The sequence below is a fragment of the Erithacus rubecula genome (genome assembly GCF_903797595.1).
Source record: "Erithacus rubecula genome assembly, chromosome: Z".
Classification (NCBI taxonomy): Eukaryota; Metazoa; Chordata; class Aves; order Passeriformes; family Muscicapidae; genus Erithacus; species Erithacus rubecula.
Genome location: NC_136661.1, coordinates 5,145,038 through 5,159,899, shown reverse-complemented (window position 1 = coordinate 5,159,899; position 14,862 = coordinate 5,145,038). Strand labels below are relative to the sequence as shown.

Genomic DNA, 14,862 nt, shown 5'->3' with positions numbered 1-14,862 from the left:
GGATTGATCCAGATCAAGCACCCCTATGGAAAGTATGTGGGTGAAAAGGCACAAGAGAACTCTAGATTGATCCAGAAATGGAGGTGGACTGATGTACATCTAAAACAGTGCTTGAACAGAGAAAATAATAGAGACAAAGATGTTTAGACCTTTTCGAGCGAATCGTGGGAGAGAGTTATTATCATATAAGGACTGAGTGGTAGTTTGGCTAGAGAGGGAGGACACAGAGCCAATCAGGGAGGCGTAGGGGACTGAATTACTGCTCAAAGCTGTAAAAAGTAAAAGCCAATCGGAAATGGGAAACAAATTAGTAACAGCAGTAGACCATCATAATCAATCAATCTTGTACATACAGGCACTTCGGACATGCACAAAACAGCGTCTGGTAACTCAACTGAGATATTTAAAGTTTAAAGGTGCAGTTACCCTACGGTAAATACAAAGGTCATAAACCCAGTGAGTATGAGACTCACTCATCACACAAAGAACCTGACTAAATCAGCAGCATCATGAACACAAATCATAATAATTAACTTACTTCAAAGGAATGTTTTTCTAAAGATGCTGAACACCCATTCTGTTTTAAAATTATTTTTGTTTACAGGCTTCTCTACAGGACACTTAACATTTCCAAAGGGGGATTTCATATTAAACACTTTGTGCAAATAAGGAATTTGAAAGTAAATTTTTCTAAGGCAAAAAGAGGAACTTCTTAAAACTTCAGAAAATGATAAAATTAAACTGCATTTAAACCCTTCCCCTATGTCTCATTTTCAGCAATTACAATTTGAATAAATTTCTTCAAATAATATTTGGCAGTTAGCTTATGAAGTAATTGTATTTGATCTGTTTTCATATTTTAAATATATAAAATTTGCTCTACTGATACAATAGAAGTAGTTAATTTTAAAAAGAACTGCTGGAGGGTTTTTGTTATGTCATCAGTCTGTGAATCATAACAGAATATGCTATGAATGAACATCCTAAGATGTCATCACACCTCATGCAAAATGAGGCTTCTATTGAGCAGGCGTAGAACTTGACTCAAAAGATCCCACTTAAAATACAGCTAAACTCACTTCTCTTAGTGGTTACAAATAAGAGAATACACTTATTTGATGACACACTCCCACACCAATCAACGTATGTCATGACAACACAAAAACTTAAAGACAAAATACAGGTAAATTACAACAGATCCCGTGACATGCTAAAAAGTCAAAAGAAATACCATGCTAAAAACATGCTTTCAAATTCTCTTTTAAATAGAGTATCTCTTTTTTTCTTTTTTTTTTTTTTTCCTTTTAAAAAAAGAGATGAAAACCCCTGAAAACTCAAGAAAAAGAAAACCCCCCAAACCACCACATGCAAAACACAGTTGAAATTGCACCCATTAAAATTTTTATTTCCAGATTTGGTAGAAGATTGCCAAATGTAATTAATCTTATGCAGCCTAGTAGTAACCTTTTACATGATTAAATAACAATGTATAGTTTAAATACAGTGTAGAATTTTTCTCTGGTTAATCTGTAGTAAACACATGAGTAAGGAGCATGAAATACTATTTGTACCACAATTTCAAGGAAAAAACTTGAGAGAGCAAGGTCAGAAACCATCTGCATATTAACAGACATTAAACCTGTTAATTATATTTCTTTATCCCAGCTAATCAAGTGGGTGTTTTAGGGTTGTCATTAGTGCATTAAATTGGGATTTTGTTTGTTGTCAGGGTTTTATGATAAGGGGTTTTAGAAACATTAATGAAACACACATTTATTTACCAATTTGGAACTGTAGGTTGACATAGCCACAACAAACAAGAACAAAGTTAGAAATTAAAGAGCAAATCTGCTAGTATAAAGACTACAATCTACACTAAGTGAAAATGTGTCACATGATTGTTGCAGAAATTCCTTTAGGAAATGAGTAGTACTTTAGGTCCATGTTGTCTTAATTGTCTGTGACTTTAGAAACTTCTCATTTTTATTTAATAACACAGAATACTTTCCTACACACCAATCTACGTTGATCAAGATATCCCTTTATAAAAAATGGAAGGAATCAGTACCAGTGGTTGTTGAGACTTATCCTTACCAAAAATATAGAAAAGAACACCTACTTTAAACTCAGACATGGAAAATGGGGAAAAGTAAGGATGACCCTGATTCAGTAGGAATTCAGCATCCATGAAAATTTATCAAGAAGGCCTTTAGTACATGAAAAAATTACTGTTACTTTAAAGTTTCATTTTCACAGAGCTAGAACTAGGCCAGAGCATGAAACCACAAAGACTAATTTACAAGACAGTCTCTAGAGACATGCATAATTCTGCAACAGCTATTCTAAAATAATCGCAAATGCATATATAATATTGAAAAATTATGCCACATTTATTCCAGAATATTTTCATGTTCTTCAAAACTTGATCAGTTGTTCTGGAATGAAAACTATTCCCTGTTTACTGCAACAAAGACCGAGTTTTAAGGAGCTTAGGATCTCCATAGCCTCATAGCAGAAGCACCACCTCTGAGTGATGTATAGCAGTCACCTAAAGTGAGAAATGAAGAAACCTAATTTTCAGATCCTTATCAAAAAATGTCAAATACAAGAAGATGTCACAAAAACTATGGTCTAAAATACAGGGAGGAGAAAAAGGGATAACTTTTGTGAAGAGAAGAATCTTCAACTTTATCTCCTAGCTAAGCAGATTCTGGGTTCCTCCAGGTTTCAAAGCAATGAAGTGGGGTATCTGAGAAGTGCCATTTGCATCGGAAGCTGTACCTCTCTTAGGTGCCTAAATCCTCCATGTGAGACATGTTCATATGAAGAGCTATATGTATGATGGCTGCCTATGAGAAAGCATTTTAGTCTGTTTTTGCCACAGAGACAGGGCACATTACTTCCTTGTCATGATTTTCATAAACAGATGTTGAGTGGATAAACTCTGCAAAGAAATTTCTGCTGTCTTGCAAAGCAGGTAACTAAACCCAGACATCACTTTTTGCACCTTTTTTTTTATTTGCACCCTTTTCCTGTGAACATGTTTTATGCTTTTTCTGCTTTATCATGGAAATAAGTTTGTGGAAATTCCTTAGCAACTCAGGGAATAAGTGAGCACTTATCTAATTTAAAAAAAGTCTTTAACTTAGAGCTGTAATAACTCTATTTATTTTTCTTCTATTTCAAAGCATCTTATTTAGTTCATAAGATATAATGAGATAATTGTTTAATTGGCACCCAATTACAAAAATTACTTATAAGTGTGACACATTTTATAGTTAAATAAGGATAAAAAAATCAGTCACTTTTGAGGAATGACTCAATTTAGTTCTCTGGCTGATTGGCAGATTGAAGTCTGCCTGAGCCGTGGATCTCTCAGAACCCACTCAAACTACTTAATTTCAGTTAATTTTCTTCTGCACAGCTGGGCTGCCTTATTTGATGAAACCTTTTGTGAGGCTTAATTATTACCCCTTTTTTTACCTTAACTCTCCCATGTGGCATAGCTTCCTCTAAAATCTGTGCACCAGGTTAATGATTTTAATTCTGTGTTTCCTGGGAACCTTGTAGAAAGGTAAGAATGTGATAGACTTTTCCTCTGCTATTCCAGTTATGAAAGAATAACAGACTTAAAAATGAAATCCTACTGAGAGATTGGGTATTTTCATGTTTACTCAAAGAGAACTTGGCACTGCTGTGACCCACTCACTGACATATGGGCTTATCTAACACATACACATTTTTGGATAACACATGCAGACCTGGGATCTTGTTCCCAGATACAGAACTGTGGGCTATTCCAAATGTCAAGGCAGAGTGTGAAATTTATCTATGGAGTTACTCCATCCAATGCGGAGTGAAGCCAGAAATAAATTTGATCCTTTCTGAACAAGGTAAGATAGGAAACTCCTTAGGTTAGAAATCTTTAGATCTCTTCTGATTATTGAAGATTGGAGACAATAAAAAGTGAAAGGAAAGCAAGATATTTCCTGTGCTGGTGATTTAGACTGTGAAATTTTATAACATCTTCATGCAGAATTGAAAATTTTATGACAAATACAACATATTTGTGCTAAAATGATTCTCTAAATATCACCAAAGATAAAATATTGCTTTCTCATATTTTGTGTCAAAAAATCTATGACAAATCACCTTTATTTGGAGTAATTTGAAATTGTGGTTAGAAATTAAAATTTACGCCAAGGACTTAGCTTTCAAATTATTTTGATATCTGGCATCTATTTATATCTGTATCAAATCAGATCTTTCCTTATATAAAATAGATGAAGGATAGCATTTTTGGAATGTGGTTGTTTAGAAATATTTTAAAGTACTAAAGTTTATGATAACCTATAATTTTATAGGAGTGTCTCATTCACCTCTCAAAGTGAAAACCTGCCAATGTCAAAGTAATTTAGAATTTTTTTCTCTAACACTTCTGTACATTATGGATTCATTGGAAATTTTTTTTCTCTCCCGCTGAAAGCATTTGGTCTGCTGGAAAGCTCCAAGCAAACTGTGGATGCTTTGTAATCTAAAAACTAAATCATTAGAATAACAGCTATGTCAAATCATCTAGCTTGATGCACTTGTACTGAAAGTACATTCACCACTCTGTCCTTTGTTTTATCTGTAGGCCATGTTGAGAAATGCCTCATTTTATGAGGGTGACAGCAGATTTCTCAGTAAAAGGAACTCTACACATAACCACATCAGCCCTACCCCCTTTTCTCAGTCTCCTTCTCTGCAGTACCCCTCTATCTAGTTCTGCTACATTGCAGAAAATAAAACCCATACATTCGAAAGTGAAAGAACAAAAAACCTAACACACAAAGCTGATAACCTGAACGTACAGCCTCTCTGTAGTTTCTCTGTGCTCATCTTATAAAAAATTTTATTACATGTTATTTGATTGTGTGTTGCTGGTTGACAGATGGGTAAATATTCCAGTAGAATCTAGACACCTAAGATAGATTTTAATGAAATGGTAGCCCTAATTGAAGTTAATGTGAGTTAAGTGAAATTCTGCTTTTTCTAACAAAAGAACTGTACTTTGATTTCATTGTGGCTGTTTACATATTAAAAACAGGCTATTTAGCAAATGTAACAAAGTAAGACAAATCTACTGGGCTAGGATTTTTTTCTTGCTGATATTCGTTTGTACGCTGAGTAATGTAATGGCCTGACCTGTGTCTGGGCATCTTAAGAGGCACAATAATAGGAAAAAGATTATCATTTGATGTACCGTATTTTTAATAATAATGGTAATGCTCCAATCTGTGGAAAGGATTATAGCAAAGAGGAGTTTCTGGAAGAAACAGATTGTAGATGTTCTGCTCAAATAGCTTCACAGAAAACTACAAAACTTCACAGATAAACTATAGCCCACCAAGAAAAAGTATGCTTTAAATCCTCTCCAGTTCTTTTCAGATCAATGACATGGAATTACAGTGTCTACAAGTGCCACAAATTCTGCCATTTCTTAATAACTTTACCTTCTCAATGTAAATGAAGAATTAATTACAATTAATTAATTTTATATGTTAGCACTTGGCAGCAGGGTTTTTTCCCTCATATTTCATTTTAATTATGATGAATACTAAATACATAGATAAGATTACGCATCTAAATAAACAGAGTGCAGAAAATTAGTCCTATATATCTGTTTATTATCCCATTATTTATTGGATGAAGAGGGAGACATAGTGACGATTGATGAGGTAAAGACTGATGTAATTCATGCCTTCTTTGCCTAAATTTTTAATAGCAATATCAGCTATTGTGAGGGTATTTAGGAAGACAAAGATGGGGAGCAGAATGAAGTCCCCCTGATCCTGGAAAGAATGGTCAGTGAGCTGCTGCACCACCTAGACTCATTGAGCCTCCCCTCCCTCAGATGCCAGCAGTCCTGCCTAACTGGGGATGTTCCAGTTGACTGGAGGTTTCCAAATGGGACTTCTATAACCAAGAAGGGCAGGAAGGAGGGTCCAGGGAATACAGGCCTGGATGCTGGGGCAGGTCATTGAGCGGATCACCCCGGCCTGTCCCAGCAATATTGCAGCCAGCAGCAGCAGGGCCAGGACTGTGCCCTGTGCTCAGCACTGGGGAGCCCACGGCTCAAATCCTGCGTTCAGTTCTGTCCTCAGTCCATGAAGGGCATTGAGGGGCTGGAGCAGGTCCAGAGAGGGGCAGTGGAGCTGGGGAAGGCTCTGGAGCACAAGCCCTATGAGGAGCAGCTGAGGGAGCTGCAGGTGTTCAGGCTGAGAGGAAACCCTACTGCTCCCCACAGCTGCCTGAAAGAAGCCAGGTGGGAGCACTCTCTTTTGCCAAGGTAAAAAAGGGATACGGTGGGAAGAGGAAATGGCCTCAAGGTGCACTGGGGACGTTCAGATTAGATATTAGGAAATTCTTCGTGGTGAAAGGGTCATCAGGCATTGGAACAAGCTGCCTAGGGAAGTGGTGGAATCACTGGGCCTGGAGTGCTCAGAAAATGTGGGTGCTGCACCTCAGGATGTGGTTTATTGTTGAACATTAAGGTGCTTGGTTAATGGCTGGAGCTAATGATTTTAGAGATCTTTTCCAAACAAAACAATTCTGTTATTCTAGTAAGCCATTTTTTCTATCCATTATATAACTATATACATGCAATTACTTGTTTTAGGTATAAGTTAGACTGTAAGAACAGTATTTTTTCATCTCATGTTTCAAAGATTTGTATGTGTATATTTCTTTTGCTGTAAAACCCTTTAGAACTTTTACAAAAGTGCTGAGTAGCAGATGAAAACTTCACCCAGAAATAATGAACCTACACTGAAACTGTAACCTCAGAAGGACAGTGAATAAAGACTTTCAATTATTTGCATTTTCTGCATTTAAGTTCCCATGGTAGACAGGTCCCAGCATGTCAACAAGATTCCCACACACTAAGATGAAATTAAATTAGAAGATGTGTTCCTAAAACACACCTGATTTGCCCCAGCTGCTAGGAGCAATGCACTGCAACAGACTGAAAAAGCAAGGCTGGAGCAAAACTCAGCCTCCAGGTCTTCCTTTTCTGCTTCTGCCATGTGATGAAGTGTGGGTCTTCAGCCACATTCATCACTCTACGGTTGCCCTCCTTCTGGGGCAGCATCATCTGAATACAGTCACTGTTTAGAAAACCAGAAACAAGATTTGCATGCTCACTTAACCCTTTAATAGTATTTATCACGTCAACTCCAGCAGCTAATCCTCAGCATCTCAAGCACCTAATTTCCTGCTTTTATGAACTCGAATTCACTACCTTTTTTACTTAATGCAGTAAGTTTGACAAAAAACATGAGGGTCATGAAGATTTATCTCCTAATTAGCATCAGACTCCATGCAAATATATTGTAGTAGAAAACAAGTCTACTAGGGCATAACTTACACCAAAATAAAGCTGATTTAAATAAAAGTTGCAAAGGTGGTAAAAATACTATTTTAAATATTTCTCTCTTGGTGCTTCTTGAGCATCAGATTAAAGAGCTTTAAGAAAAAATTGTTTAATGAAAAAAAAAATTAAGTATTTGAGAATGTGTTGCTTCTGACCTCAAAACTACTGACATATTAATATCCTACTTGACCATAACATATAGCCTTCTTTTCAATGACAAATCCATTAATCTAGTTATATATTTCTCTTCTGTATTGTACATTTGCAAACCAGTGGAATTTGCAGTGATGTTAATATATTATCCGATAATGCAATAGATAAAAGGGAAGCTTATTTACAAATAAATTTCCATAAAAGTATCATTAATAAACAGAGAGATGTACACTTCCCAGTAATATTTTCTAGAATTGTTAGGTTTAAGTTTGAATTTTAGCACAATAAAACACATCTATAGAGCATATGTGTCTTCAGGATCTTTTTTACAAAACTTCAGTTTTTTTTCAAGCAGGCTTTTCTTTTAAACAAATAAATAAATTATATAATTATTTCCAACTCTAATGAAGAAACATATATTGCAGCAAAAACAAAGATAAACATCCCCCCAAACCCTCAAACAAAATACTTATTTTCAAACAATCAGCCTTTCTTTTCAGTAATAGCACCAATAATCAGCCAGTGATGACAGAGATCTCAGTGAGTTACTGTCTCTTACCCGGAGTTTGAAAGTTAAGGCGTCGCAGCTCCACTGGATCTGTGGGATGGTGAGAGGGGACCTCCTTGCTGTTGGGTATGCTGCTCTTTCTAGAATCAGATTCAGCCCTCTTCCTGCATGGAGAAGATGAAGACACATAAATAGAAGATAGACATGTTAGCTTCACAAAGGTGCCTGAGTGTTTAGCATTATATTCTGAAGGCAAGATGTTTATTTCCGAAAAAAAATATTTGATCCAGTGCAAAGGTAATATAATTATGTCAGGTGGGTAGGGTACCTACAATTTGCAGTGGTAAAATGGTCAGAGAGAAAATAGCTGCATTCTACCCTAAACTGATGTTTCAGAACATCCTTCTGGTCATCCTAAGACTTTACCCTTATAACATTGAGTGTATAAAAATTCAGACAGTTCTCCTATTTTAAATGCTATCTAACTATACCTTTCTAAAAAAGCAGCCAACTCTTGAGCTAGATCACCCCAAGTTCTTTTCATTAAATATTTCTTATTTTATACACAGACCTCTACATTGTTGTAAAAAATAACTTGCATTCTTTAGGTTATTTTTAATATGAGGAAGAGCAGTACAAAATACACCTATTCGAGGTGACATCTACTCTTTTCACTTTCTAGGATGTAAGAACTTGCTCTGTTTCCTCTCATCTCTGTAATAGCTGAAATATGCAGTCTTCAAATGGCTTATCAGGTCTACGTATTCAAGGCTTAGATCTGTAAATTAAGACTTTCACTGCAATGACAGGAAAATAAAAAAAATTAAGAGAAGGAAAGAGAAAAAATAGAAAGTTGCCTTTCTCTTTCTTTAGAGAGAAGCAGAATCCATGTGTGTTCTCACTGATATTTTTGTTAAAATTTACTCCCATTATCTCTACACATTATTATCTGGTGTAAAACATGGAGAATTGTATTACATGAAGAGTAGCTACCACTCTGAGCTTTTATTAAGACAGTGGAATCTTTATTCACTAGTTATCTGTGAGTTGCTGAATGAAAACACAATGTGGCTGATATTTTTTACGTAATATAAAATGAAGAAACAAACAGAGGAAGAGTTATGTTGTGAAAACAGAACTGAGATTGCTTTAAGTGTAAAAATAGCAGAAGGTCTTCCAGGTCCCCAGCATTTAAGTTAACATAACACAGTCTTTTTCCTAATTGACTTACAATGTGACAATGATAAATATGTTATAACTCCAGTCAATTTCTTGCTGCTCTTGAAATAATGAAGACCAGGTGACATACAGTCACTTCAAAAGTTATGCAAAATGTCAAAAAACAAAACCATTGCATGAATTTTTGAAAGCAACTAGTCCTATGGTTTTATTGAAAAAAATAAAAATGTTTTATTGCAAAAACACTCCACCTGCTCTCCAGCAAATACTTAACATGTGTATTTATCTCTTTTTAGTGAAGCAATTAAAATTTAAACCTGATTATTCTGTTTTTAGGCTTTTAAAAGCAAAATTAGTATTGATAAACTCATTTGAGATTCCCTTCTCTTGATTTTGACCATTCCAAACTCCTAGCATTAGCAGCACTAAGCTCTAGCACTTTCTTCTTACTAATGATGTGTGATGTACAGTCTTTTAACTTGTATTTCCTTCTCTTTAAGTCTAGGCATATAAAGCCCCCTTAAGGTTTTGGAACTGTCCAGGGACAAACTTCATTAAACTTTTTTCCACTTGAAAGTTAGCACCAAACTGCAATTTCATAGTAATCTAATAAAACAACTAAAATCTCTTCTAATCATGTATCTGAATATTTTGAATACTTTTAGAATAAGAGAACGGTGTATTTTGCATTATTAATTAGAAGAATATTCTGTTTCTTTTAATCTCTCCAGTTTATAGAAGACATCACAATTCTTCCAGATTATGCAACAATTCTGAGATAAGTAGGGGGAAAAAATCCACAAAGGATCAATTATATCACTGTAAAGTGACAGTGTTCAGTTTATGTATGGGACAATATGAATATTTAGAGCAGCTAATGCCTCAACTACAACCACAGATTTTATTTCAAGAACATTGGTTATTGCATGCAACCACTGCTTGCATGTCACTAAAACACAAATAAAACCATATGAGCATTGCTATAGACAATAGAGCTCTGCTATCTCTTGAAAATTTGCCCCATGAAGACACAAAAAAAAAAACTCAGTGAAACTTTGCTGCTTGTATTACATTACTTTTCAGTGACGTAAATAACATAGCAAATTTGCAGTTGCCCTCATATTGATAGATTGCTGCCTACATTCATTTAAGATTGACAGATGCTTTGTCTTAGACCATTTTCATGATGACTTTTTTTCCTCTTATTTCTCCTTCTCTGTATTAAATGAAGAGTGATTACTTTTCACTTCTCACCTGTCAGGTTTACTGCTCCATTTTAATGCAGCAAGGAAGGAAGAAAAGGTAAAATGTTAGTTGACCAGCAGCAAAGAGAATAAGCATGAAAATAGGAGATACAAGAAATTTTGATTTGCAGTAAAGGTATGTAACTAAACCAAAATTAGGAAATGACAGCTCATCAAAATATTCAATAGAATATTGAATAGAATTAATTGAGGACACAAGATCATGTCCAAAGCAAATCTTCTATTGAAAAATACATCTCTTCTAAACACCATCTGCCAAGAAATTAGACTTTAAATTTTAGCCAGTGAGATAATGGAGAATGGGGGTTTAATCTGAGCCATGAAGGTAATGTTAACATTCCAGTGAAAAATTACATCTCACTGAGATGTAGCTCCCTGTTATTTTCTAGAGAGAAGAGAGATGAGAAGAGGGAAGAGAGGAAAAATGAAAGTGGAGTGCAGACTAGAATGGAAAGGAGAGAAAGAGAGAAGAGGAAGAGAAAAGGAAGTGACAAACAAGGTTAAATATATGAGACACATAAGACTTGCACTAAAATTAAAAAAATAATAAAAAGAAATAAAAAATACTAAAAATATTTTACAAAACCAGGTAATAAAATAACAGGAAGTTTTAACAGTACCCTGGAAAGCAAGGGAACCATAAATCTTTTTCCAATGAAGTATTACATGCCTTTTTAGATTTGGAATGAATGTCATGTACTAGAGGTCTACAGTGATCTGTATAGATCTGTAGTGATCTATGATCTATAAAGTTTAGGTAAACAGGAAGAATTATTATCTCTCACCAACATGTTCTATTATACACACACACTGTAACTAGAGTGTTTATCTTTCTGTGTGTTGCTCATAATAAACAGGGGTTCTACAAACATTTTTATAGTTTGTACTCTGCAATGACTAGATTACAGACATTATGAGGATTAAAATTAAAATTCTTTATCATCACTTAAGATAAAAAATTTTCCTGTTGTGCATTTCTTTGTTTTTTTTTTAATATCTGGTTTGATTTTTTTTCCTCTTAGAAGTATATTTCTTCTTATAGCTCAAGATTCAGCAGGCAACCAGCAGTTCAAAGGATTCTGCCCCTCACTCCACATTGGTGGGATCCCACCGGGAGTGCTGCATCCAGTACTGGGGTCATCAGTACAAAATAGACATGGATCTGGGAGAGATCATGGGAGATCTTACTGCAGCCTTCTGGTACCTAAAGGGACTTATAAGAAAGATGAGGACAGGCTTTATAATGAGCCCATAATGAGAGGACAAGGGGTAATGCTTTTAAAGAAATAGAGAGTAGTTTCTGACTAGTTAGAAGAAAGAATTTATTTTAAGATGAAGGCTATGAAGCACTAATTAATTAGGTTTCTCAGAGAGGTGGTGGATTCCCTGTCCCTGGATACTTTTAAGGCCTATGGATGGGGATCTGAAAAATCTGACCTAGCAGAGAATATCCCTGTTTATTGCAGGGGGTTGGACTAGATGATCTTTACCAACCCAAAGTAATCTATGATGCTATGATTTAGACTGCTGGAGTTACTATATTCAACAGATTGAAGTTTAGATCAGTCTTCTGAATCAAGTAAAAAAGCTGCACTTTACAAAAGGAATAGTCACATGAATGTATTTGTTAAAAAAAAAAAAAAAAAAAATTAAAATAAACCCCAAATCCAAGAATGAGATGACAGGATGCTAGGATGCTTCAAGGCGACATTCAATTTTTTTCTAGTTTGTCCATTTCTGAGAAACACCACACAATTTCTAGAGCTCTTTAACATTCACTAAGTAAGCTCCTAATTAACCAAACAGTATGTCGTTGAACATGGATCAAACACATAAAATATATGTAAACTGTGAATCAAGCAGACCTCCTAATGGTTAGGCATTTCCTCTAGGGCATACACCTTCTATCTATCTAGGTTTTTTTTTTATTTGAAATTTTGGATACAAATTTTACTGTACTGAATAAGATACTCCATCTCTGAGCAAAGAAAATATATATTTTCTTGTCAACAAGAAAATGGCAAGAAAGTAATTGACAATTATCTAATGGGATCTCTTGATTTGATTGTTTATGAAGTTTAATAGATGGAAAGATCTACTCAAAAAATAGGTGCCTCCCTTTATTATGACTGCAGTGTGCTTCACTGCTGCAAGGACAGAGAACACTGAACTGGTTAATGGCCAAGTGAGTTCTATTGCCAAGACACAGTCAACTGTAACTTCAGAAAAAACAGTTTCTACTGTGAGGATAGTTATATATGGGAACAAGTTGCCCAGAAAGGTCATTGTGTTTCTGTTCTTAGCTATAGAAAACTATTCTGGATATCCCTCTGAGCATGCCTGCTGCAGATGGCCATGCACTGAACAGGGCTGGGATGAGGAACACTCCAGAGGTGTGGCCCTTTGATTCTGTGAATTTGTGAACTCTTGGCCACACAGTGTATTAACTGGCCTCATCTGTGTTGGCCACTATATGATTGAATGTCCATGTCTGATGACAAGAAAAGGTACTCTTCAGTATTATTCTCATCTACTGCTGTTACTTACTAAGCTGCAATGACCTTTTGACTATATTCTAACAAATGACCAAAAACCTGTCTATGAAATATCTTTGCAACTTTACTAAAAGTAAATGCAGAGGCAATAACCTTTATACAAATTAATAACAAATAATAAAAAGTTCAAACATGCATTCCTTGTCTTTGTCACAGTAAAATATACTTCAAACCAACCCATGCAAGTTATCCATGCTATCGAAGAAGGTATGTTTTAAAGAAGGGCAAGACTTCTCCCCATAAAATTATTCTTTTGGAAACTGCAGTCATAATTTCTCTGTGATTGTAATTAAAATGTATAAGTAGTATTGTAAATCACGAGCTTAGTGGTCCAAGTCTGTTCACAAAGGTTTCTATGGACAAAGGGAATTAAGCATAGTTGACCTTTATTTGAGTTACTGCTCTTTGCACTTCAGAAGACGCAGTCATTTCTTGGATGTCCCATTTGCACTGCATATCCTTTAACAAAATCCTCTTTAATATTTTTTATATATATGTTCATAACTAGACTGATGCCTTCCACCTCCATTTTCTCACTATCATACTTCTGCATTTGCACTCCTATTCAAAAAGTATACTTGTAAAACTTTTGTATCCACAAAAATTACTTGTTTGCCTGGGTTTTTAAAATGTATTTTCCCCATCTAGCTCCTGTAGCCACATGTCTTAGGGTGACTATATGGTGCTTGTATCCCAAACTGTCTGTTCGGCTTGTGCTGGATATTGAGTTCTGCACCTTTAGGACTGGTTCTGAGAGAGAAGAGGGGGAAAAGAAGTGCACAGCTTGTTTGCAGAAACTGCACTCACTGCTCTGCATTCCTGCTCCTGGGCTGTGCCATCTGCTGCATGGACAGACAGCGGGAGAGAGCTCTCCTTGGCTTTTAGTTAGCTGTTTCAGCTAGCTGAAGCAGATAAATTCTCTGCAGTGTGTTTTTTTCTTTTTCTTGGAACTGATCAGCTCTGCTCTGGTCTGAAAACCCAAAAGAACACCAGGAGCTCACACCTATGGCCCACCAGGGCTGGGATGTGGCATTTTCCAGCAAAGGAGGGACTGAGAGAGACTGAGCGTTTGAGTCCATGACAAGGACTTCCTGAATTTGCCATCTCTTTGGGAGAGGCCACTTGAATCTGTTTCTAGAGGGACCCCTTTGGAGATTTCCTCCCAGATTTGACCTAAACTAGGACACCACACTAAATCCATTTAACTCTGAAATTAAATTTCACTATTTTCTCAAAGCAATATTTCAAATATCCCAATTAACTTGTCATTGATCTTTTACAGTTAGCAAATCTATCAAAATCTAGCAGTAAGCTTGCATTCAGGTTACATAGTCTTGGAAAAAAAAACTCCAATTATATACTATATTTTTACAGAAATAAAAGCTCATTGAGGACCACAGACTGCTAAAACTGCAGTCATAATTTCTCAGAGGTAATTTGCCAAGTCAGTGCAGTTCAAAAAATTAGAATAAATAGCAGAAAATAGAAAAATAAATAAATACATATGGACAGTTGCCTGAACAGTTCTAGTACAAGTAGTAAATAACAGATGGAAAACATATCCCCCATTCTCAGTGAATGACAATCTCTTCACACTACTGATAAGCAAATTTACCTGCTTGTATGTGGAATATTTCCTTTATTCTTCTTTTTATTTATTTTTTTTTTAGCTTAATAGATTAGAGGATTGTTATTTTGGTTCCATAAATGTAATCAGTAACTCTAGAAGCAGCTGCACATCTGCTTAATATACTGTTGTTTGGATTTCTTTTGTAGTATGGGAGCAGA

General features: G+C 35.5%; 1 protein-coding gene across 6 annotated transcripts in view; it reads right to left on the bottom strand.

Annotated features, from left to right (window-relative positions):
* Positions 1-14,862, bottom strand: part of PTPRD (protein tyrosine phosphatase receptor type D) — a 353,173-nt gene that overhangs the window by 75,527 nt on the left and 262,784 nt on the right. For all 6 annotated transcript variants that reach the window (XM_079329956.1, XM_079329958.1, XM_079329959.1 and 3 more), the window contains one exon: positions 8,127-8,239. In XM_079329956.1, the coding sequence (XP_079186082.1) occupies positions 8,127-8,239 (113 nt within the window). The remainder of the gene's footprint in view (positions 1-8,126; positions 8,240-14,862) is intronic.